At 44.0% G+C, this 23,101-nt stretch overlaps 1 protein-coding gene across 1 annotated transcript in view; it reads left to right on the plus strand.

The window, feature by feature from the left end:
- The window catches only part of MYO1E (myosin IE), a 198,391-nt gene that overhangs the window by 109,093 nt on the left and 66,197 nt on the right, over nt 1-23,101 (plus strand). Inside the window, exons 6-14 of the mRNA XM_077747818.1 lie at nt 1,433-1,522; nt 5,488-5,619; nt 7,515-7,649; nt 9,026-9,158; nt 15,029-15,225; nt 17,862-17,942; nt 18,223-18,309; nt 20,888-20,974; nt 21,947-22,114. Coding sequence (XP_077603944.1) covers nt 1,433-1,522; nt 5,488-5,619; nt 7,515-7,649; nt 9,026-9,158; nt 15,029-15,225; nt 17,862-17,942; nt 18,223-18,309; nt 20,888-20,974; nt 21,947-22,114 — 1,110 coding nt within the window. The remainder of the gene's footprint in view (nt 1-1,432; nt 1,523-5,487; nt 5,620-7,514; nt 7,650-9,025; nt 9,159-15,028; nt 15,226-17,861; nt 17,943-18,222; nt 18,310-20,887; nt 20,975-21,946; nt 22,115-23,101) is intronic.

A 23,101-nucleotide genomic window follows, 5' to 3' on the forward strand; every position in this document is an offset into this window, starting at 1 on the left:
TTATTCAAAAAATGTTTTGATAGATATACAAATTGAATATTACTCAGCAATAAAAAATCAACTACTTTCCTTTAGAAAACAGATATAAAGGATTAATGAAGAGCCACAAAGTCCAAATTAATTTTAGAAAGAAAGCACCATTTATATAAATCCATGAGTTGTTAAAGGAGAGTAGGAAGCTTGGAAGATGTTTCTAAGCTTTGAACTTGACCCCATGGAGGGACCACTCAGAATTTGCCTTTGGCGCCATTGCTAATGACATGTCCCAGTTAGTGAAAGTGCTGTCTTTCGATCTTCATATGAATGGTAAGGGGGGAGAGGGGGTGCCAAAGGAATACTTGAGCTGTTACATAGTTAATTAGTACTTGGTGCCTTCATCTAGTCCTATCTGCTGCAGACCATGACCTAGCAACCAGACTGCAGACTTTTAATGTTGACTTTTCTCTTCCTGTTTTCCTATGAGGACAATGATGCAGAGCTCTTGGCTTGAAATTAGTCAGTAGCTGAAGAGTGCAGACCAAAGACTTGTTATTTCTGGAACATGTTTAACTGTAGCATGTGAATAATTAGAAGTACAAGGAATGACTCACTTGTTGAAAGACCTCTCCAACATCAACTCCTATCTGTTGTGCTGTCTTGCCTGTGGAGTGTTTTGCACACTTTTCAGTCTGGCACGGAAGTGGGGTGTTTGAAAACCAAATTCTTCCCCTGTAGTAGGCCAGGAATTGTTCCATACAATCCAATGTTGGCCCTTGTTGCTCAAAGTGTGGCTCCCTGCTTGCAAAACCAGTAGCACCAGGTAGCTGGTTAGGAATGCAGATTCTGGAGCCCTGCCTCAGACCTACTGAATCTGCATCCGGCTTTCAACAAGAGCCCTTGGCGAATCACACACAAGGGAGTTTGGGAAACACAAGACTATGTGCCCACAACCTTGTCTGGGGAGCAGAAACGATTTCATTTTCCTTAAGCCACCTCCCCCTTGCCATGGAGAGGGTGGAGACAGGATGCAATAGGCACATGGAGAAGTTGGGTGGAAGAGAGGTAGGGAGAGTAAAGGTTGGTCAGCGTGGCAAGGAGATGCCCCTTCCTACTTCCCTCTCCTTTCTGCTGTGATTCCCGCCATGCCTGTGAGCGCAGGGTAAAGCTGCCGCGTCCAGTTTGGAAACTTGGTCCCAGATCATCTGCAGATCCTGTTTTACTGGTGGCTCCCTGGCTCCAGGGAGTCATGCATCAAGGGAGTTGGAAGACAAGAACACACAAGCTGGTTGAGGTCTGTTGAGAGGAAAGCATCCATCCTCCAGAAACCCTGGGAACCTGTAGATTCGAGGCCTCATCTCACTGCATTCAGAAACCACATCCTTAGGGAGTCTGGCTTCACGTTGTGTGGCTGGTGCTTGCACCTTCCTAACCTCTGGCCTGTTTGCTGTGACAGCATGTCAAGGACATTATCCTGCAGTCCAACCCACTGCTGGAGGCCTTTGGGAATGCCAAGACCGTCCGGAACAACAACTCCAGCCGATTTGTAAGTCTCTTCCCTATTTCAGAAACCGTCAGCTGATTGATGATGTTGATATTCCCGATTTAAGTCTGGCGTCCCCGAGGAAATGGGAGCTTTTCACATATCGTCAGGAGGCTGTCTTTTCAATCTTCTCTTCCTTTTCTATAAGCCTGTGCTGTCAGGCTTCAATTTGCCCTTTAACTGAAGTTATTTTTGAGCCTCAGGATATAAGATGATTTTTGAAAACAGTTCTCAACTGGAGTTGCCTTACTAGGGAAAATAAAAATTGATAAAAGTGTCAGTCTGGGTCCTGGAGGAGTTTGCTTTGTGCCTCGGAGAAGAGACCTTCTTTCCCAGGGAAATAAATGAGCTGACTAGATTTGCAGGTCTTATTTGCCTTGGTTTTGCTTCACGGAACTTGGGCTGTGAACATGGGAAGGAGCAGACACTTCGATCTTGCACCTTGGAGAGAACCCTCCTCCTCTCTGTCAGACAGAGTGCGCCAGCTGTCTACCCGCCCCTCAGAGCTTGGTGATTTGTTTTAGATATATTCGTGTAACATAATAACATCCAAAAGCAACTGGATGTGACCTGTCAGACAGCCTCCTAACTGGTCCACTCACCCAAGAGAATGAAAATGTCAGTCAAATGCATTGTCACAAATGCCCATTTAGACGTTTTTCTGCCTGAGTGTCTCCTGAGGGGGTGAATTGGAAAGCTGGCAAGGATGAATATGAATATATTCTCCTTGACAAAAAGCCACACTTAGAAAGAAATGAGTATTTGGCCAGCAGCTTTGATTTATGTAGATTTTATATCTTATCTCAACCATAGATTATGTCTGGCAGTGAAGCATTTAAGGAGCCATCTGTGAGGCTGATTCCGGATCATTTTAAAATAAATAGTGGGAATTTTGGAGAAAAACAATTTCTTTTTCACCCTTCTATTTTGGAAGGAAGCTTCTATTTCCAAGAGAATTCTTACTAAGTTCTCACGCAGTGATTGTTAAATTCCCTGCTGAGTTATATCTGTCAGAATTGCCCTCACTTTCCTTGGTGTTCAATATTATTCAGACTATTTATTCATTTGTTCACCTCTCAAATGTTTCTGTTCAGTAGCTGGGTTGTGTTATCTTGAAGAAGTTTCTAGATAATGAAATGCGAAGGGAAATGTGAATGAATTTTCTACTTGACCTTTTTTCCTAATTGTCAGTTTCGGTCTGCCTTATAAAAATGCACTTGACCGAATTTAACTCTCTAGCTACCCATCCCCCACTCTTTGCCTTCCTTAGAGAGCAGAAGAATAATTAAATCGATATTTTTATTTTTTTCCCAATATAAACTGTTCTTTACCCTTGGACAAGAGGATACATCAGTCATTTATTTTTTTTTTGTAAAACAAAACAAAGCAAAAATATCCAGCCTTTATTATTTTTCTGATTAATAAAATTTTGTAGAACCGTGGTGGAAAGATGAGAGAGTATGGATGGGCAATTTGTGTGTGTGTGTGTGTGTGTGTGTATGCGCGTGCACACATGCACACACACGTACACACACAGAGTAATGTCTGATGGAGCATCAAAAGATGTTTCCACAAATAATGGAAGGAACATAAATTAAAACCATATATTATTTTCTCTTTCTCAGATGGGCAAACATTAAGGAGATTGATAATCCCAGAGAAAAGACACTATTGGTTAAAGCCTAAATATTCCCCCATGAGAGCAATTTGGCAACTTTTATCAAAATTTGAAATGCTCATTTTCTTTGACCTAAGAATACTTTTAAGATGTAATACCTGAGTTTCTTGTTAAGAATGACTTATTTAAGAAGATATCCGGGGCGCCTGGGTGGCTTAGTCGGTTAAGCGTCCGACTTTCGCTTGGGTCATGATCTCGCAGTTCGTGGGTTCGAGCCCCGCGTCGGGCTCTGTGCTGACTGCCAGCTCAGAGCCTGGAGCCTGTTTCAGTCTGTGACTCCCTCTCTCTCTGACCCTCCCCTGCTCACGCTGTCTCTCTCTCTCTCCTAGAAATAAATAAAAACATTAAAAAAAAAAAAGATATCCATGATATATTGTTAAATTTAAAAAACAGATTATAGAACAATATTTATAATACAGTCCCATTTTTATTTCATTTTCTTTATTTTATTATTACTTTTTAAAAAATATTTACTTTTGGGGCGCCTGGGTGGCTTAGTCAGTTAANAGGCTTCAGGCCCCAAGCTGTCAGCACAGAGCCCGACGTGGGGCTCAAACCCACGAACTGTGAGATCATGACCTGAGCCCAAGTCAAGCGCCCCTCCTGGAGCTTCCTTTAAATACCTCCTTAGTTTTGGGGTATGTGTGTGTGTGTGTGTGTGTGTGTGTGTTTACTCCAAAGGGAACTTTTATAAAATGGTACCAAACTCCTTCGCTTTCCTGTCACACGGATGGTATCCTGCCCTACTTTCCAATGTCCCCCACGAAGTCAGGAGGTTTTTGTTTCTTAAGTTAGGCCTGAATTGGGCATGTTGATCAACTCGAATCAAGGACATTGGCCAACCTGCCAGAACCAAGAATACAATAAACAAAAATACATCATCTAGCGTCTTGCACTTTTTAAAAATGTTTCTTTTTGAGAGAGAGAGAGAGAGAGCACGAGTGGGGAAAGGGAGGAGAGAGAGAGGGAGACACAGAATCGGAAGCAGGCTCCAGGCTCTGAGCCGTCAGCACAGAGCCCGACGCGGGGTGTACACGGACAGACACTGATGTAATCCCTCTAAAACATGCCCAGAGGAAAAGATGGTGAAGGATTGTCCTCCTAAAAGGAAGAATGGGGAACCTTGTTCTGCAAGCGTTTCTCAGGAACCACTGTGATTTGGGATCGCAGTGGCTGGTGGGCGTTGTGTCTTCCCCTGTTTCTTGGTGCTGCGAGGCTGAGGGAGCAGTCATCAGAATAAGGCCAATAGACAGTTAGAGGGTGGCCTTCTTTCGTAGCCCCTCTGATACCTGGACGTGGCCAGTGACCTCAGAACACAGCAGGTAGCGGATGCCGGAGACAACAGGAAAAACGGCGCTCTTTTTGTTTTTAATGCGTTCACGGTTCTGGTTCCAGACTTGCGTCCTGGCAGGAGCCAGCCCTGGAATGGGTGGATTTCACCAGCAAACACATTTAAAACAGATTCAGTGTTTTAAAATATTAAATGCAGTCAGGCTGGACATGCTCTCCGGTTTGTCCCTCGGCTGAACTTTTGGTCTCTCGTTAGGGGCTCCTTACACCACTCACTAACACCCACCTTCTCATGGTTCCTTTTGTTTGCGTTTACCCTCCTGGCCCCTTCTGAGGATGGGCCAGATTCTAGTGAGAAAAACAATGTCATTTACTGAACAATCTGGACACCTTTCCAGCTCAATTTCAGGGCTTTCTTCTCCTTTGTTCCCTTTTAGCAGTAACTTAAAAGGAAATAATTAACAGCAACAGTAACAAAAATCTCCATACCCGCAACTAGCTGCAAAGAACTTGGTTTATCATCAGGGGTTTTTGCTTGTAGAAGAATGTTAGATGATCCGGAAGTAGAAGCGATGACTTTTGCCCAAAGTCATGAAAATAAGTCTGGCAGAGGGAAAATTTGCCTCTCCTGAACGAGATTGATAGAGTTTGCTCTTGTTAAATCAAGGGAACCTTGAGATTTTCTATCCCATTCTTTACAGCTTCCGGCTTCGCGGGCAAGCGCCCACCAGGGGAAATGGGCCGGGAATTCAGCATATCCTTATTTAGTCGGACTGGAACGATAGATTCTCTCTCTCAGTACAGAATCGTGTGACTGGACAAAAGCACTGGTTATTGTCTGATAGGAAGAAGTGAGGAAGTCTAGACCAGAACTGGGAATCATTCAGAACGTATCGTTCATTAATGAATTTCCTTGAATTATATACTGTATTGAGAGCCTGTTTGGAACATCGTGTTTCTATTCACCAACCATTGAAGGAAATCCCTAACTTTCTTGCAGGGAAAATACTTTGAAATCCAGTTCAGTCCAGGTGGGGAACCAGATGGTGGAAAGATCTCCAACTTCCTTCTGGAAAAATCCAGGGTGGTGATGAGGAACCCTGGAGAGAGGAGTTTTCACATATTTTACCAGGTTTTCCTTTATATTTTTTCTCTCCTATTTCCTTATTCCTTCTACACATTAAAAAAAATTTTTTTTTTTTTTTGCTCTCAGCTCTCTGGTTTAGACAATCTAGTCTGTCAAGCCAAGGAGTATTTATTAGGATAGTATGTATAAGTCAATGTGCAAAAAATTATCAGGATATATCCCTATCTGCAAGGAGAGTAAGTTCTTGGTTTCCCAAAAGTTTAATAATCAAGAAAGTGTTAATATCACTTTAAAACAAAAGTAGGAGTGCTTGATTCTTTGCCAGACAGGAATTCACATGGGGAGCTGTGGCTGAGATGCTAAGGGGAGTTATCGAGGGCACACAGGGGAACTTGGTGGGGCAAGTCAGGTGGCCTGAACAAAGCTGTGGAGGTGACGGCCAGGCTTCCACCAGGTAGATGGAGAGGGTGGAAGTCTGGTGAAGGGGAGCTGTCAGAGGAAAGACTAAGGATCTTTAATCCCAGGTCAAGAAGTTTTGACTTGGGCACCCAGAACGGCCACTGAGTCTGGTGCGAAAGCAGTGTGCAGGGTGCCTTTACATTGTGTTCCAAGGCTTCAGGAATCCTCAGATTGGACTACTTTTTAAAAAATGTTTTTAAGTATTTAAGAAATATATTGATACCAAAAACGACTTCTTTATGTATGGATTTATATATTGGCATATATATTGGGGGTCCACCTCAGAATTTCTTCGAAGAAAGGCCCGCAGCTCTTTTTTGTGTTAGTGAGAAGGAAGTTGAACTGTGTTGGGAGCTCATATACACAGTCTTTTCAGTTCGATAGCTGTCCCAGAGGATGGCACATCATTCTTCCAGACGGCTGGCGCATGATGAGGAAGTGGATTCTGCCACTCGCACAAGTTCAGAGGCAAGGAAAAGCTTACAGCAAAGAGCAGCATGTGTCTGTAGCTGGGAGGGAGTTGAGAAGGGCGGGTGGCGAAGATGCAAATGAAGGGCAGTGTGATGTGAATGGAGAGGAGAAACAGAAGGGGAACATAGGAAGACAGAAGAAAGCCAGGGGACCTGATGTTATGGGTGACCTGGAACTTCTGTAATGGATATGAGGTTCCCTTCTTGCGGGGCCTGGGGCTGCGGTGACATGAGGAACTTGACTGAGATACAGAAGTGTGGCTGGGTTGTCTCTATTTTCCCAAATGCTGCAGCGTTGGAGCTGGCGGTTGCTGGAGCCGGCTCGCATGGGCCGTGTGCATCTCTCCCCACTTCCCCCTTCAGTCATATTTTCTTAGGAGTTTGAAATCAGTCATGGTAGGAATATTTACACCACGACAATCGGCAAACACTACAAATCCATTTTACTCCCCTAGAGTTGATTATTGAATATTTTTCTAGCACACCACGGGTGGGAACCCCTTAAGAGGGTCTTGCTCAGACCTAAGGCAAGGCTCAGAGATAGAACAGAAGGCTGGGGACAGCCCACTGGTTAGGAGGTTTCAGAATGGGAGAGAGTGAGACCTGGGGCTGCTTTTCAATATGCATCTTGCAGAGAGAAGCAGGGAGGGGCAGGTGCACTTTATAAAGCCATAGCAAGTTGAGTAAGAACGAAGTAATTACAATCTGGCTTATCTTCCACTCCTCTGAGGATCTCGCGAGTGCCGCACTGTGGTTCTCTTTATTGGATAAGGGGAGAGTCTCAGCTCTTGCAGGTCTTACCAGACTTGAGAACTAGAGTATGTAGAGAAGATGTGGGGCTACTACCAGGGGGAACAGCTATCCCGAAGCCCATATTTTGGAGACGAGCACCACCCATCATTCTAGAAGGCAGGGTCAGAGAGTGCGCGTCACCCCGGGCTCGGGAGCGTGGCCTCTGGCGCCTCAGGTTTGTGGGCCACACCGCACATACCCCGCTTCCTCTCGCTCCAGCTCATCGAGGGCGCCTCTGCAGAGCAGAAACACAGCCTCGGCATCACCAGCATGGACTACTACAACTACCTGAACCTGTCTGGGTCCTACAAGGTGGATGACATTGATGATAGGCGGGACTTTCAGGAAACACTGGTAAGTGCCGGCGCGGGGCCAGGCGGTTGGGCTCTCTGGCCCTGGTGTCGCCCGTGGTAGAAAGGCGGGAGGGTTAACCAAGCAAAGAGCAGCGTGAAAATTCCACCTCATTTTGCTGTCAGCTCTGCACTTCCTTACACACATGCTTAAGCGCCCTTCGATAGCCATGTGCCCAGGTGCCAGAGGACCACTTCGTAAGTTGAAATGGACAAGAAAGTGAGTTCCTCACTCCCCTCCCCGCACAGGCACTCTGATGAACTGGTAAGCACCGTTGCAGGTAGAAGATTTACCATCCCTGTTTGCCTAGAGCTTATGCAGCTGCTGTACCGTTTCCTCAGAAGGGTGAAGCAAAATCCACGCTTCTGATCTTTTCCAACACCTGCAAGGACTGGTCCAGTGCTTTCCCTTCACCGCAGCACTGGTCGGTCAGAGGGCGACCTTCCACTCTGGGTGCGTGTTATGATACAAAGTGTGAAATTAGCTACATCATTGAGGTGTCACATCGTCAGGGAAACAACTTAATGAGTCAATCTAGAACTTTCTGGAGCTGGGCTCTTCACCCAAAACAACCTCAAAGAACCGCACCACCTCTGCCTTTTTGAGTCCCTCAGCCAGACCCAGGCGCAAGATGGGGACCCCGACAGGGCAAGTGGGGGTGCATTTGGAGGGGAGCTGCCATCCTGCTTGAAGGAGGCAGGCTGCTCAGCCAGGTGCAGAGATGAAGGCGACATCAAGGGGCCAGATGGCCTCAAAGGAGCCGGGAGAAGAAATGCAGATGAGAGGCCTGCACGGGTCCTAGCATATGGCTCTCTCAGGACTCAGACAAATAAGTCCCGGCATTTCAGCTGTTTTTACTTAATTTAACGCACTTGAGAAACAAGACTTTTCTAACGATGCTTTTATTTGATTGGCTGGAGCTAGCTTTATAATCAAGATCCTTGCGCAAGCACGCTCCAGTCTCAGCCCTCCTGGTGAGGTGAAAGGTCTCCAGGGTCTCCCTGGAGTGGCTGGAAAGGGGGCATCGGTGCCCTTGGAGGGAGGTGGGTAGCAGCAAGGGCTCCGCTGGAGACGAGGACAGGCTGGTGACTGTGCGCGTAGCTGCTGTGCCTCTGTGTGTCTTTGCTCCTGCAGCTCTCCGACCCTTACCCCCGGGGATCGTGTGCGGGATCTAAAGATAGAACTGCCTTTCCAGCAAGACTCTGAGACTTCTCATGCCAGTGCGTCCATCAGTGACAGTGTCCCACAGGGCCCTCCAGCTGCCACTGCCAGCTAAGCCCCGTGTGGCTGCACAACTCAACCTAAGCTCTGGCTTCTTTATTACACGCTTACAAAGCCGGCGACCAGCTCATCTGGATCATTTCTCTTTTCTCTCCCAGCACGCGATGAACGTGATCGGGATCTTCGCCGAGGAGCAGACGCTGGTTCTGCAGATAGTGGCGGGCATCCTCCACCTGGGGAACATCAGTTTCAAAGAAGTCGGCAATTATGCGGCGGTGGAGAGTCAGGAGTGTGAGTAGCTCCGGCGGTCGACGGCGGTTGAATGTGGGTGAACAGTCAGTTCGCTTCCGGCAGAAGTAACCTGCCGTTTTCCTTTGGCTAAGGTCTTGGCCGAGGATCTGGGGAAAGATGAGGACTTTTGTGCTGCTGGGACAGAACAAATGGGCTTAAAAGAGTCCCAGCCTCTCCTGTGCACCTGCCCTCCTCATCACGTCCCACACCCGTAGACCATTCATGAGATTCCGTTTCAGTTTACCTTCACCTTTGGGGGAGTCTGGCAGAATTTCACATCTTTAATGTGAATTGAATTGTTAATTAAATTACTTTAATGAAGATTAGAGTAATAGGTAAATAATCCAAAGGATTTGTCTCCTACTAACTGACCTTGAGGCTCTACCTTCACCCAAAGGTGCTAAAGAGCAAGTGATCGGTTATATGTCAGTAAGGAAAGCTCACAGATTGAGCTTGCCTAGGGGTTGGTTTAGATTGGATTCTCAGAATGGCGGAGGTGGGGGAAGGGCATTGGCTGCTGTGTCGACATTGCTGATGATCACCTTCCATGGTCACCTCTGTGGTAGTCAGAACCTAAAGACCTGAATGTTCGTGTTTACTCTTTGAGAAGCTGGTCCCACCTGCAGGGAATTGTTATTGGCTGTGCGGGCTGCAGGCGGCCACAAGCACTGTGTTGGGTGACTTCAGCCTCTGATGGATCAGCTGGCTCCCCGGGTGGCTTTCGGAAACCACACAGCCGTCAACCACCCAGGAGGCCATTTCTTCCTTTCTCAGCATTCTTCCAGGAGATAAATTTAGATGCTTAGTAATAAATAGTATCCCACTCATTGCTGACAACGCAGGGAGGCTATTTCCATTCCAAATAAGGTCCTCGTTTTATATCTTTGTTTTCTTTTGTGATAAAAGAGGGAAGTTCTGACTTCTGATGTCTATCCGATAAAGAGAAAGATGAATCATGTTGACCAGGGAAGGGAATGGAGTGGAAAACAATAAATATATGGGGTGTGCATGAAGTTTAGAAACAGGACCTGATAACAGTAACTATGTTCCTAGACTTAGGTGTGTTTTCCTTTATTTAACAGGTGTCCATATGTATCTAAGAGGGTCATTAACACTTGTCCTTTTAACATTGACAGTGTGGTTGCTGTGGAAGTAGACTGAATTTCTCTTGCTTTCTTCAACAGTACACTTTTTTATCACCTCTTTATGCTGGAGAACAAAACCAGTGTGACACAGCAAGCATGCGCCCGTATGCCTGAGCCAAGAAAGGGTTCAATGCACATTGATGTCCAGAGGAAGTAGCTTCCTCAGCCAACTGGGCAAGGCCCAGGATTAGCAACTAACTGCTTTGAAATATGCCCTGATTGGAGGCAGTGGAGTGTTGGAAATCAGGAAAGGCTGTGCTTGAGACCAAAGAGATCTAACAAGGAAGTGCGCCCTCCTTCTGATAATTTGTTTTCTGCTCAGTTGTTGTAATACCTTTCTTCACAGGAGTCGTTAGCTCAGCAGACTGCTCTCCTCTACCCCTCTGGTCGTCAACTTGTTCCCTCCTCCCGAGGGAACTAAGGTTTCCAATCTCTTGTATTCCTTTCAGAGCAACTGCATTCATGTGTTCTTCTCACTTTTGTGCATTAATGAGAGCGTTAAACATGGTGTTCTACTGTTGCTTTTTCATTTAATGTTATATCTTGAAGATGATTCTACCCATTAAGGAGCCTCATCCTTTTTTTAGCTGCGTAGTATTCTGTTGTTTGTCTATGTTATACTCTGATTGAACCAATCATCAATCAGAAGGCATGATTGGTAGGCATGAAGGTGGATTTAGAAATTATGCTATTACATGAGGCGCCTGGGTGGCTCAGTCAGTTAAGTATTCGATTTCAGCTCAGGTCATGATCTCACAGTTTGTGGGTTTGAGACCCACATTGGGCTCTGTGCTGACAGCTCAGGGCCTGGAGCCTGCTGTGTATTTTGTGTCTCCCCCTCTCCCTGCTCTTCCCCCACTCGTGCTCTGTCTGTCTCTCCCTCTCAAAGATAAATATTAAAAAATATTTTTAAAAAAAACCACTATTACAGAACTAAAAGAACACACTAAAACGTAAAACTCCTGTTGGAATATATCCCATGGAATACATTTTTAGAGGGAAGTGTTAGCCCGTGTTCTTAAAACAGAAGAAAGCAGACTTCCTCCGGTGATTATAGCAAAAAAAAAAAAAGGTAAGATTGCTGATCTAGTAAAGCAGAACAGCCATCGGGTATGACAGATTTTGCTGTTAACCTGAGCTTAGCTTAATGGAGCTGTAGAGTTTCCGGAGTCAGACCTTTACACTGCTAAGAAGCCAAACAAACCTCACCTTAGGCACACGTGTGTCTGTCATAACCACTACAGTAAGATGACATACTTTTGGAAACAAGTCTTGCTTAAAAGACCTTCACCTATGAATTTTGTTGAAAGAAAGAAAATACTATGTAAAAACTATGGGAATTACTCAGTGACAGCACCCCTCCTTTGTGCCCTGCTACTAATGGATTAGAAAGCATGGTAATCACTAAATTCGACACCTGAAACTAATATTACACTGTATGTTAACTAACTGAAATTTAAGTAAGAACTTGGGAAAGAAAAAAAAGAGAGAACTTTAACACCAAAGACCGACCACATTTACCTCGCCATTTCTTTTGTATTTGTAAAACGAAATTTTGTTTTGATACAACTTTTTAGTTTATCTCCTCTGTACTTTAGATGTAAACAGAAACATTAAATCCAACTTTGCTTTACACTTCAATGCTATAAGAGAACTCTGTTTTCATTATCAGAATGCATCGAAACCTTGCTTTCTAGCAGGTTCTTTTATGTTCTGAATAACTCTGATGAACTCTACTGGAGTTATTATCAGCTTTTTGAAATTGATCAATGCCTCTGCCCTCCCTCCCTCCCCACAGCCTGCAAGCTTCTGCACTGACACCAGCCACACCTGCACACACCCTCCTGGAAATTCACAGCCTGAAGGAAGTCGATCTCTGCACTCCCTGGTGATTTCGGCACCAGGGCAGGCAATTGAAGAAAAAACAAGGCCATAAAAGCTTGTACTTGAAAAACATGGCATGGATTTTTTTCAAAGCAAGTACTAGATTTTCTCTTTCTATGCTTGTGGCTCTAATTGTTGGTCAGATTCCATGCCTTGTTTTTCAAATGCCTGTGGTCCTTCACCCCTGCCTTCTTCTGCAGAGGCAGTGGGAGACATAGAAATTAGCATGTTTCTTTTTCGGTCTTAGATAAGGACCCAAGGACTTAGCCCCTAGTGTTGTATGTCTTTAGTTGTGGTCTTAGAGATAATGGCGTAAACATTTTTACCAAATATTTGAATTGTGTCCCTATTTTAGCATGGTTAAGGGCTTGGGAAAAGCCTATATTTACAAAATATACAAATTGTATCAAGGTATTGACTATGTGGTTACCATGAACAGTGAGGGGCCATTGGTAATAATATCCACTGTATTAAGGGATACATGTATGTGCCTGACTGCCTGGTGATGGTCATAATAACCAACATTGTAGCATCCCCTTAGTAAAGGCCTCTTCTATGTCAGACACATTGGAAAATGTCCCTTGATTCTCACACCAACACTGTGTATCCAGTCTGACTTATTATGACCTCTTAAGTCTTTGCTCTGTGCAAAGGTAAGCTTCAATTTAGTGGAAGACACATCTGGATTCTTTTTTAAAATTTTTAAAAAGTGTTTTATTTATTTTTGAAAGAGAGCGAGAGAGAGACAGCATGAGCAGGGGAGGGTCAGAGAGAGAGGGAGACACAGTGTCTGAAACAGGCTCCAGGCTGAGCAGGCTGTCAGCACAGAGCCCGACGTGGGGCTCGAACCCAGGAACCGTGAGATCATGACCTGAGCCAAAGTCGGACGTTTAACCGACTAAGCCACCCAGATGCCCCAAACACATCCAGATACTCAAACATACGTGTTAACATTAAAACCAAATTAAAGGAAACGGCCATTGGCAAAATCAGTGCACTTGATCTTGTTCATGTACCCTATGTGAAAGGAAGCCCTTCTACTGCCAGAGCATTTCTGTGGAACACTAGCATAGATAATAAATACCTTGTGCTGGCATTACACTTGTTCAGAATGTATTCACTGACTTAATCTCATTGGAAGGTATATACTGAAAATGTCAGCCCATTCATTCTAACACCGTCTGTGAAATTCAGATTATCCTTTATTGGGAGGCTTGTGATTTTTGAGTATTATCATAAAGTCTTTGACAAAAATCCTTTTATCAGAAACTTTTGATACAGTTTTAGGCAGGAAAAAAAAAGACTCCTACCTAAGTTGAGAGTTTGGATTTGTGTCCATGAAAATCTTTCATTCATACTGCAAAAAAATCTGAGCATTCTTTCTTGACCCAGATTGGTGTCATTTATTCACATTACAGTGTTTTGAGCAGAAATGAAGAAAATCCATTTATATCACGAGTGCTCTTCTTGGCGACTTTCATGGCCTGAAGCAAGTTAGTAAGCCATCTATTCAGCTCTTCTATTCGAAGACCAAATCTATACTACTACACGTCCTTAGGATGGACTGGGTGTGCTGTGATATGAGTAACACTGATACTCTCCATTTTGCTCTGTAAACGTCTCCCAGAGAAATCTTGTAAACCACCTCCTCCCACACAAGCCTTCCAGACCCCCTTTGACTCCAGGCCAAATTTTGTATACCATTCAAGGACCTCCCTTGCTGGAATTCACCCTTAACTTTCAGCTCTAGCCAGTCCTGGTCCCCTTGCCGCACCTCAACCATGTGTCCTAAGTCGCTGCTTCCACACCTCTGCACATCCCGTTCTCCATCCTCATCTCCCTCTTCCTCTGCATCTGTACAAATCCTCTTCATCCTTTTTTTTTTTTTAAGTTTATTTATTTTGAGAGAGAGAATGTGAGCAGGGGGCAGGGCAGGGAGGGGCAGAGAGAGGGAGAGAGAAAATCCCAAGGAGGTTCTGTGTTGTCAGCGCAAAGCCTGATGCGCGGCTCGATCCTATGAACCTTGGAGTCATGACCCAAACTGAAATCAAGAGTCAGGTGCTTAACCCGCTGAGCCACCCAGGTGCCTCAATTCTGTTCATTCTTTAAAGCCCTACCTACATCCCACATCTTCCTTGACTACCCCATCAGGTTGTAACAGCTTCCTGTTCTAAATTCCTCCAGGACTTTATTGTCTGCCTGTATCACCTATTCAGCTTTTAGTGGGCTTCGGAATATGGTCCACTGTCCATGCCTCATCTAGATGTTCTTCAGGATTTCTTCATATTTTGTGTTCTGTCCTCTCTAGTAACACTACATGTGGTAAGCGCTCAGTAAATATGTGATTGCTTGTAATTATTAATTCCGTGATACCAGGTGCTTCAACATCTTTGGGAATGATGCTGTGAAAACATTGTACCAGAAAGGAAGAAAACAATTTTTGGAGCCAAAGAAATGTCTCTTGATTTAGTTCCTTCCGGGCTGCCTTGATGCAGGCTTGGAAAGATGTCCATTTTAGGCATTTAACTGTGATCTCAGTAGGGGGGATTGGTTCACCATCCTTCTTGGATCACTGACTTACATTATTTGAAGTCTCAGTCATCATAGGAATTGACTCATGTAATAGAACAATTGAGAAAACCAAAGTGGATGGATGCATGTGGGACTGCTGATAAGCAGTCTTCTTTGGTAGAGTGAAAGTTTTGGGGGGGCGACGATGGTGTCTTATATGTGCACATGTGTGCGCATGCACACACACACGTACACAAGTGCCTGTACGTGTTTGCGATGAGAATTGTTAGAATTCTGAGAGACAGTCATGCTTTGTTTTGTTTTCTATAGTTTTGGCTTTTCCCGCATATCTCCTGGGGATAAACCAGGACCGGTTGAAAGAAAAGCTCACCAGCCGGCAGATGGATAGTAAGTGGGGAGGCAAGTCGGAGTCCATCCATGTGACCCTCAATGTGGAGCAGGCCTGTTACACCAGAGATGCACTTGCCAAGGCCCTGCACGCCCGCGTCTTTGATTTCTTGGTAGATGTAAGTAATCACAAGTTAACGTTGATGGTGTTGCACATTTTAACTATAAAGGAGTAAAATCACTAAGGGCTTTGTTTTCATGTTTTGGTTCATTCCTTATAACCATTATAATGCTTACTTCTCTGTTATCCTTTTGCTTGGGGATCACTGGATCCCACTTTTACTTCTAGAATGTCCAGCAAGACACTAACATGGTAACAGCTTCATCTGGACAAAATACTCGATAAAGGCAAAACTACAGAACAGAGTAAGGGGAGACCCATGGGCATGACACTTTGTTGACTTTTGAGCCTAAAGCTTTAGAATACTATATTGTTATATATTGCTACATTACACATCAATCCAAAATTAGTGGCTTAGGACAATAAGCATTTATTCTGTCACAGTTTTTGTCGGACAGGTTTTTGCAAGTGATCTAGCTTGGTGGTTCTGATTCAGGGATGAGGCTAAAGTTGGGATACTGATTGGAGCTACTAGTCTTCCATCTAGAGTTGGAAGATCTAGTTCCAAGATGGCACACTCCTATGGCTGTTGGCAGGATGACTCAGATCCCTGCTACATGAGCCTTCTTTGGAGCTGTTTTAAGATCCTCACAACATGGCAGTTGGTTTCCCCCAGAGTGAGAGATCTAAGAGAGAGAATAAGGAAGAAGCCAGAGATCTTTTAGTTTGTAACCTTGGACTGAACTATTGACATCCGCCATACTCTATTCATTAGAAGCAAGTCACTAAGTACAGCCCACAGTTAAGAGGAGGAGAATTAGGTTCTACCTTTTGAAGGCAAAAGTATCAAAGGCTTGAGATATATTTTAGAACTATCACAGACTATTTTTGTAATGGCATAATCATATATACTTATATCTATATATCACAGATTCTGAAAATCAGTCTTTCAGAAGTATAGAACTTACCAGTGACAGTGTGTTAATCACCATAGCCTCTAAATGGTAGAATAATAATAGCAAGCTCTTCTATAGCCCTCACTATGTGCCAGATGCCATTCTAAGCATTTTTAGAAAAAATAACTCCCTTAATTCTTAACAACAGTCATGGGACTTGGGTATTATTATCCCTATTTTACAGATAACTTCAGCACAGAGACACTAAGGAACTTCCCCAAAGTCACACCACTCTTAAGTGATAAATCTAGGAATTATACCCAAGTAATTTGACAATGCTTTAGCTATTCTACTTTTCTGACTTTTATACATTAAAGCTAGAGAGACCCCTAGGGGGACCCTAGTCAAAGAACACCAATATGCCCATTAGATCCAAAAAGCTTGTGTTTGAATCCAGGCACCATCTATACAGCTTAAAGTGTGGTTAGGTGTGGTTAGGGATGAGTAGGGCAGAGCCGGATAGGGTAATTATTCTGTGTACTTCTTGTGGAAGGTCAGGGTCATACTAAACATTAGTCATGCTTTTAACTTGTCCAGACTCCTCATTTTATTGACAAGGGAATCTTAAGCCTAAATACTGGGTGGATCTGCCCAAGGCTATTGAGCAGGAGAGTGGTGGAGAATTGACCGTAGAACCCATATCTCTTGTCTCTTTATTCGGTGTGCCTTCCACCACTGGACTTCCCACCCGATTTCCTTTTTGCCTGCCCTTTACGTTTTGTCTGGTAAGAGCAGACAGATGCCCCATGTAATTAGAGCTGACATTTACAGGGCACTGAGCATATGCCCGGCACTGGGGTAAGTGCTATGTGTCATTACCCATTAGCTCACAAAAGATGCCACGTCATTTTCTTGGCCTGGAAAACACCTCTGGTGCTTTCCATATTCATCTAGGTGTTCACCACCTCCAGGAACCTTTCTCCTGTGCTCCTCCCCATGCTGCAGCCCTCCCTAGGCCCCTAGAACCTGCACCCGCCCTCTCTTGCTAAGTCCAGCTGCTGGCTTGCTCGTCCCTTCTCACAGTGATCCAGAACACAGATGTTAAGCGTCATGCTACTTTCACGGAACCCTAGACCCTGCGTTTGGCCCATGGTGGGCTTAGGGATTCTAATGTTATCACTGTCATTGGGAAAATTGTAGCAAGAATTAATTGAAGTTCATGGAAAGCACTGAGCAAAGCCTGGCACAGGTGAATGGTAAACTCACGGAGGCTGCTTTTATTATCATTACTTTAATAATAATTACATTATTATCTGTAGCCAGCTCACCCTCTCTAGAAGCTCCTGGGAACAGAGATTGCCTTTGCCTTGATATCCCTCCCACCCATGCCATGTTAGGGGACCGTTATGGCTCCTGAATGGGGTCAACAGAAATAATATTTGTGGATGTTGTCTTATTGGTTCTTTATATGAAATAGGCTTTACTGCAACCACCCAAGTTGACATTTTCTTCCAATTCTGTAGACTTCCTGAGAAAAACTAACTGCCAGAAGTTAATGGCTTTCATCATTAAGCAATAGTAGCTTTTTTGGATCCTGGTGGTTTCCCAGAGTACTTGACCTTGCACCAGGACTTTTTCTGTTTTTAAGCTGCAAGTCACCTCTCTTCTTGTCATCCTCTGTTCCCAGCAGGCAGTCCTGTTTGCTGTGCACAGTCTTGCGTCCCTTTCCCCCATGCACGCCCCTTTCTAATAGGAAAGAAAAGGAGTTAACTGCCATGTGCTGGTTACTTTCTCGTAGTCCATCAACAAAGCAATGGAGAAGGACCATGAAGAATATAACATTGGTGTCCTGGACATCTATGGCTTTGAAATATTCCAGGTAAGACCATTTTGAATAACTGGGACCTGGGTNTGAAAGAAAGAATTCTAGGTAATGGGGAGGAAAAAACCCACTACAGTTCATTTTTCCCTCTGTAAGTTCTTCATGTCCCTTTACTGAATTAGTTTCTCCTACATATAAACTATGTTGCTGTCTCTGCTGCCTCCAACATTTCTGTTAAGACTTTTCACATTGAAACATTTCACTAAATCGCTTAAGAAATGACTTCATAATGACTTTGCTGTAACAATTACATGCAAGTAACCTTTTTTCCCCCCAGAAAAATGGCTTTGAGCAGTTCTGCATCAATTTTGTTAATGAAAAATTACAGCAGATTTTTATTGAACTGACATTAAAGGCAGAACAGGTAAGCGGTTGCTCTTCTTTCATCTTATTTCTAACTTGTGTTGTTTAAAAGGTATAAATGCCTCTCTTTTCGTGCTAGATTCAACTTTTAGCCTCATATTAGAAAATGTACTTAATAGAGTCAGGCAGAAAAACCGTATGCCATTGTGACATTTTAGTCTATGAAATGTAAACACCATCTGCTACAGTTTCTTTCTCCTTTAAGCAAATGATGTTGTGAAGTTGGACTTATTACTGGCTGCTTTTACTAGTCTGACTCATTGACCGAGTGGAAAATGGAAACCCAGTTCCAACCCCAATTGTCTGTGGCATGGACTGTGTTCCAAAGGAAAAACGTGGTTTTCTCGGATTTGCTCAACTCCCAGTTTTGCTTACAGACGGACAAAGCTGGTATTTTTCATTCTGACGTAAAGTAACACGTCTTGCTTATAGTTTCTCCTCAAAGTTCAATGCAGGTTCCCTTTTATTCTGGATACCATGTTCTGGATTTCTAGGGTAGCTGTAACCAAGTACCACCAACTGAGTGGCTTAAAACAACAGACATCTCTTCTCTCATAGTTCAGAAGGCTCGCGTCTAAAACCAAATTGGCACTAGGACCGCACTCCTTCTTTGCCTCCTCTAGCTTCTGTGGCTCCTGGTGGTCTCAGTCCTGTGTCAGTAACTCAAGTCTCTGCCTCTCCCTTCACGTGCTCTTTTCCTCTCTGTGTCACTCTGTGCCCAAACCTCCATCTCCTTTCCCTTGTAAAAACGCCAGTCACTGGGGTCAGGAACCACCCTAACTGCAGAATGATTTCATTTTCAAGGTCCCTAGCTAATTGTATCACAAAGATCCTATTTCCAAACCTCACGTTTTGAAGTTTTAGGTGGACATGAAATCTCCGGGGTCACGTGCAACCCGCTGTACATATGAATGGCTCTTTGGGGGACATTAAGCCATGGAAGTGGCCAGTGGTTTCCACATAAACCTCTGCCCTGGTGTTCTAGCCTTCCGGCATGTCAGAGAGGCGACAGCAGAACAGCCAGGTGAAGGCTTGGTAGGGCTGAGACCCGGATGAAGTAGGCCAAGGCCCGATAATATAGGAATGTTGTAGGGTGTGGCAGACACTTCAGTTTTTATAGTATGTATGATGCAAAACCCTGGGGGAGTTTTGAGCAGAGAGTGACCTGGTCTGCTTTGTGTTTTTGAAAAGATTACTTAGGCTCTATAGACTTCTAGAGTGACCTGAGGGGAAGGCAAACAGGAGTGGAAGTTGAGGGGAGCCTTGGTGACTCAGTCAGTTCAGTGTCCAGCTTCAGCTCAGGTTGTGATCTCGTGGTTCATGAGTTTGAGCCCTGGTTCGGGCTCTATGCTGACAGCTCAGAGCCTGGAGCCTGCTTCACATTCTGTGTCTCCCTCTCCTCTCCCCCTCCCCTCTGCCCCTCCACTGCTCACTCTCTGCCTCTCTCTCTCAAACATTAATAAACATGGGGAAAAAAAAAGAGTGAAAGTTTAAAAACCAGGTAAGAGCCTGGGCAAGAAACGTTGGGGGTGTAGACAATGATGGTAGCGGTAGAGGTGGTGACATGGTGAGAGGTGGTCCAATATGACACGTATTTTGGAAAGTGAGTCAGTGTGACGCGCTCAAAATAATTAGCAATGAGCTAAAAAGGAAAGAGGACTTAAAGATGATTTCTGCCTTTGTGGTGTGAATAAAAGGGCCAATGGTGAGGCTCTATCTTGAAGAGTAAGGTTAGGAGGGAAGTTGCTTGGCAGTGGTGGGAAACGCAGAATCAGAACTCCACTGAAGAAGTTACCTTTCTGAGGCCTGTGACTCATCTGAACAGAGGCTCTCATATATGAAATGTCATGACCCTGGAACTCGGTGGGGAGGTCTAGACCAGAGAAATAAATTTGGGGGTCATTAGCCTCCAGGTGCTATTTAAAACCATGGGATTGATTAAAATCCTCTGGAGAAGCAGGGCTGAGAATAGAGGAAGGCTGAAGGATGGAGCCAAAGGACTCTCCTTCATATGAGGATCTGGAAGGAAGCTAACCAAGCAAGGTGAGGAAGAAAGGAAGCCAGGCGAGCATGGTGGTGCTCATCAAGTTAACTGAGCAACTGGCCTGGGTGAGGGACCCTCCCCTTGAGTGCCTAGCAGCTAATCTGTACTGCTGTTCTTAGGTTAAATTCAAAGAGATTATTTTGTAACTGGCCTATGGGTTAAGCCATATTAAATTGTTATTGTTTGTATGTCATAAATGATTGTGTGGTAAATTTCATATATTTCAAACTAAATATAAAAATTACTAAGCATAGGGCACTGGCCTGGCTCAGTTAGTAGAGCATGTGACTCTTGATCTAAGGATTGTGAGTTTGAGCCCCGTGTTGGGCATAGAGTTTACTTTAAAAAAATTACCAAGCAATGAAATGTTCCTTTTCTATCCCTCTTAGAAAAATAAAGAAAATTCCCATTGTATGTCGAAGGGCATTCAAGTTTTTCTTTCATGGTGACCTGTGTGCTTTTGATAGTTATCTGGGTGGAGCTGCAATTAGTCTTCACTGGGTAATAATGTGAATTCTCGCTTTCTGTCCCTCAGGAAGAATATGTTCAGGAGGGAATAAGATGGACACCCATTGATTACTTTAATAACAAAATCGTGTGTGACCTCATAGAGAACAAAGTTGTAAGTATCTGTCTGATGTGTCCCTTCATTGCACATGGGTTTACATCAAGTGGGTTTTTGTTCTCTGTGTCACTGTTTTAGGATAGGAGAAGCGACAACTCTGATTTGCAGAGAATGTTTACAATCTCCTCAATTTTGTGTATAGACTTATGTGTAGTAATATGAACATGTGTGTGTGTGAATAAAATACCAATTTACAAATGGAAGTTGTTACTGATTTCTGAGGGAAGACATTGCTGACTAATGTGGATGGCATAGCGTATGAAGAGACATAAAATTGGCCCTACCTTCTGGACCATCTATACAGATTCTCCAAAAGAAAACAACAGAGATACAGGCAGAGATCTCCACAGTACTGTTGGTTTTGTTTTGTTTTTATTATAAAAGTCCAAAACGGGAAGCCATAAAGACATCCAAAGACAATTCAGTCATTAGATAAACTGTAGCATCTCAGAGCAGCAAAATATAGATAGCCGTTAAAATAGTAGGTATGAAGACTCTGTAAAACATGAGGACTGTTTATAAAACAGTGCTTTGCGAAACAAAGTAATGCATGATAGAGCATGTACAGTCTGTAACTGTAAACTGTGCCTCTGTGGATAGCAGGCTGAGAGCGAATATTAAGAATGAATTAGGGTCAAAGGAAAATGTTTTCATTTTTCTTTTGGGTTTGGAAAATCAACTTAGTACAAATAGGAGTCAGCAGATAGCAATCTGTATATAACTTTAAACAGAACTTTGGGAAGTTAAGCAATTATTTTTTTAACGGACTTCCCTCTACTGTTAGATCTAAGTGGCAACTCCCATTTGGGATTATTAATGGCAATTTTGTTCAAAGGGAAAGACTGATTTTCAAGATGGTATCTTGAGTCTAGGGAACTATTTCCTTGCTTAAGGAAAGACCTGATAAGCCACTGACCCAGGGCTTTAAACAGTCACTGAATTGGGACTTTGCCTTCTTGATCCCTTCAGAACCCTCCTGGGATCATGAGCATCCTGGACGATGTGTGTGCCACGATGCACGCAGTAGGGGAGGGGGCGGACCAGACGCTGCTGCAGAAACTTCAGATGCAGATTGGGAATCATGAGCACTTCAACAGCTGGAATCAAGGCTTCATTATTCACCATTATGCAGGGAAGGTATGTCCAAGGAGCAGGGGTCCCACGGGAGAGAAGAAGTTACCCTTTCCAACACCTCCCTTAATGTTGTAAGCCTTTGGGTCTGTGATCTGTTTTCCCATGAGCCAACTGATCACAGTATCCATAGAGTTTCACCTCTTCACTGTATTTTATTCACTCAGTATTCATTCATTCATTCAACAGCACGGGACATATGAAGTATCTACAAAGGCAATCAAAGGATAGTACACACTACTGCATGTTTAAAAAAATTTTTTTAACGTTTATTCATTTTTGAGAGACAGACAGAGTATAAGCAGGGGAGGAGCAGAGAGTGGGGGAGACCCAGAATCCGAAGCAGGCTCCAGGCTCCAAGCTGTCAGCACAAAGTCCGATGTGGGGCTCGAACCCATGAACCATGAGATCATGACCTGAGCCAAAGTCGGACACTTAACCGACTGAGCCACCCAGGCATCCCAACTACTGCATGTTTTTAAACTGTGAATCACCCTGCTGAAGGAATGGATTTTTGTCTTGCCTCTTGCTGCAGTCACAATCCTGTCTTCCTTACCTGCCCTGCCTGCTAGGAGTGTAAATAAGGCTGGCTTTTGATGTTTGTTCTCATAAGACGCGTGATTACCAGGTGCCTGCTGGTTACTAGGCTTTGTCCAGCTGCCAGTGATAAAAAGATAAGTAAGTTGAGGTCATGATATTTAGAGTCTTCTAGTCCTGTGGAAAATCCACTGGTCTCACCTTTCACCCATCTAATCTCTCGTTAACAAGGTCTCTGAGCATGAGTTTTTGGCTGAATTGATCTAACTGTGATGCCATTTGTAGAAAAAACTTGCACTCAGATGACATGCTCCATTGCAATGGATTAATGAGCAAAAGGAGTTTTATTTTATTCTGTTGTAGTGAAAATTTAGGGAAAGAATTCAGTGTTTTATACTTAGACACTCCTATGGCTTCACTGAAGAAGGGGTGTGATCGTGGTAGCTGATGTCCTGG

Source organism: Crocuta crocuta, unplaced genomic scaffold (genome assembly GCF_008692635.1).
Source record: "Crocuta crocuta isolate KB4526 unplaced genomic scaffold, BGI_CrCroc_1.0 scaffold130, whole genome shotgun sequence".
In the NCBI taxonomy this organism is placed as follows: domain Eukaryota; kingdom Metazoa; phylum Chordata; class Mammalia; order Carnivora; family Hyaenidae; genus Crocuta; species Crocuta crocuta.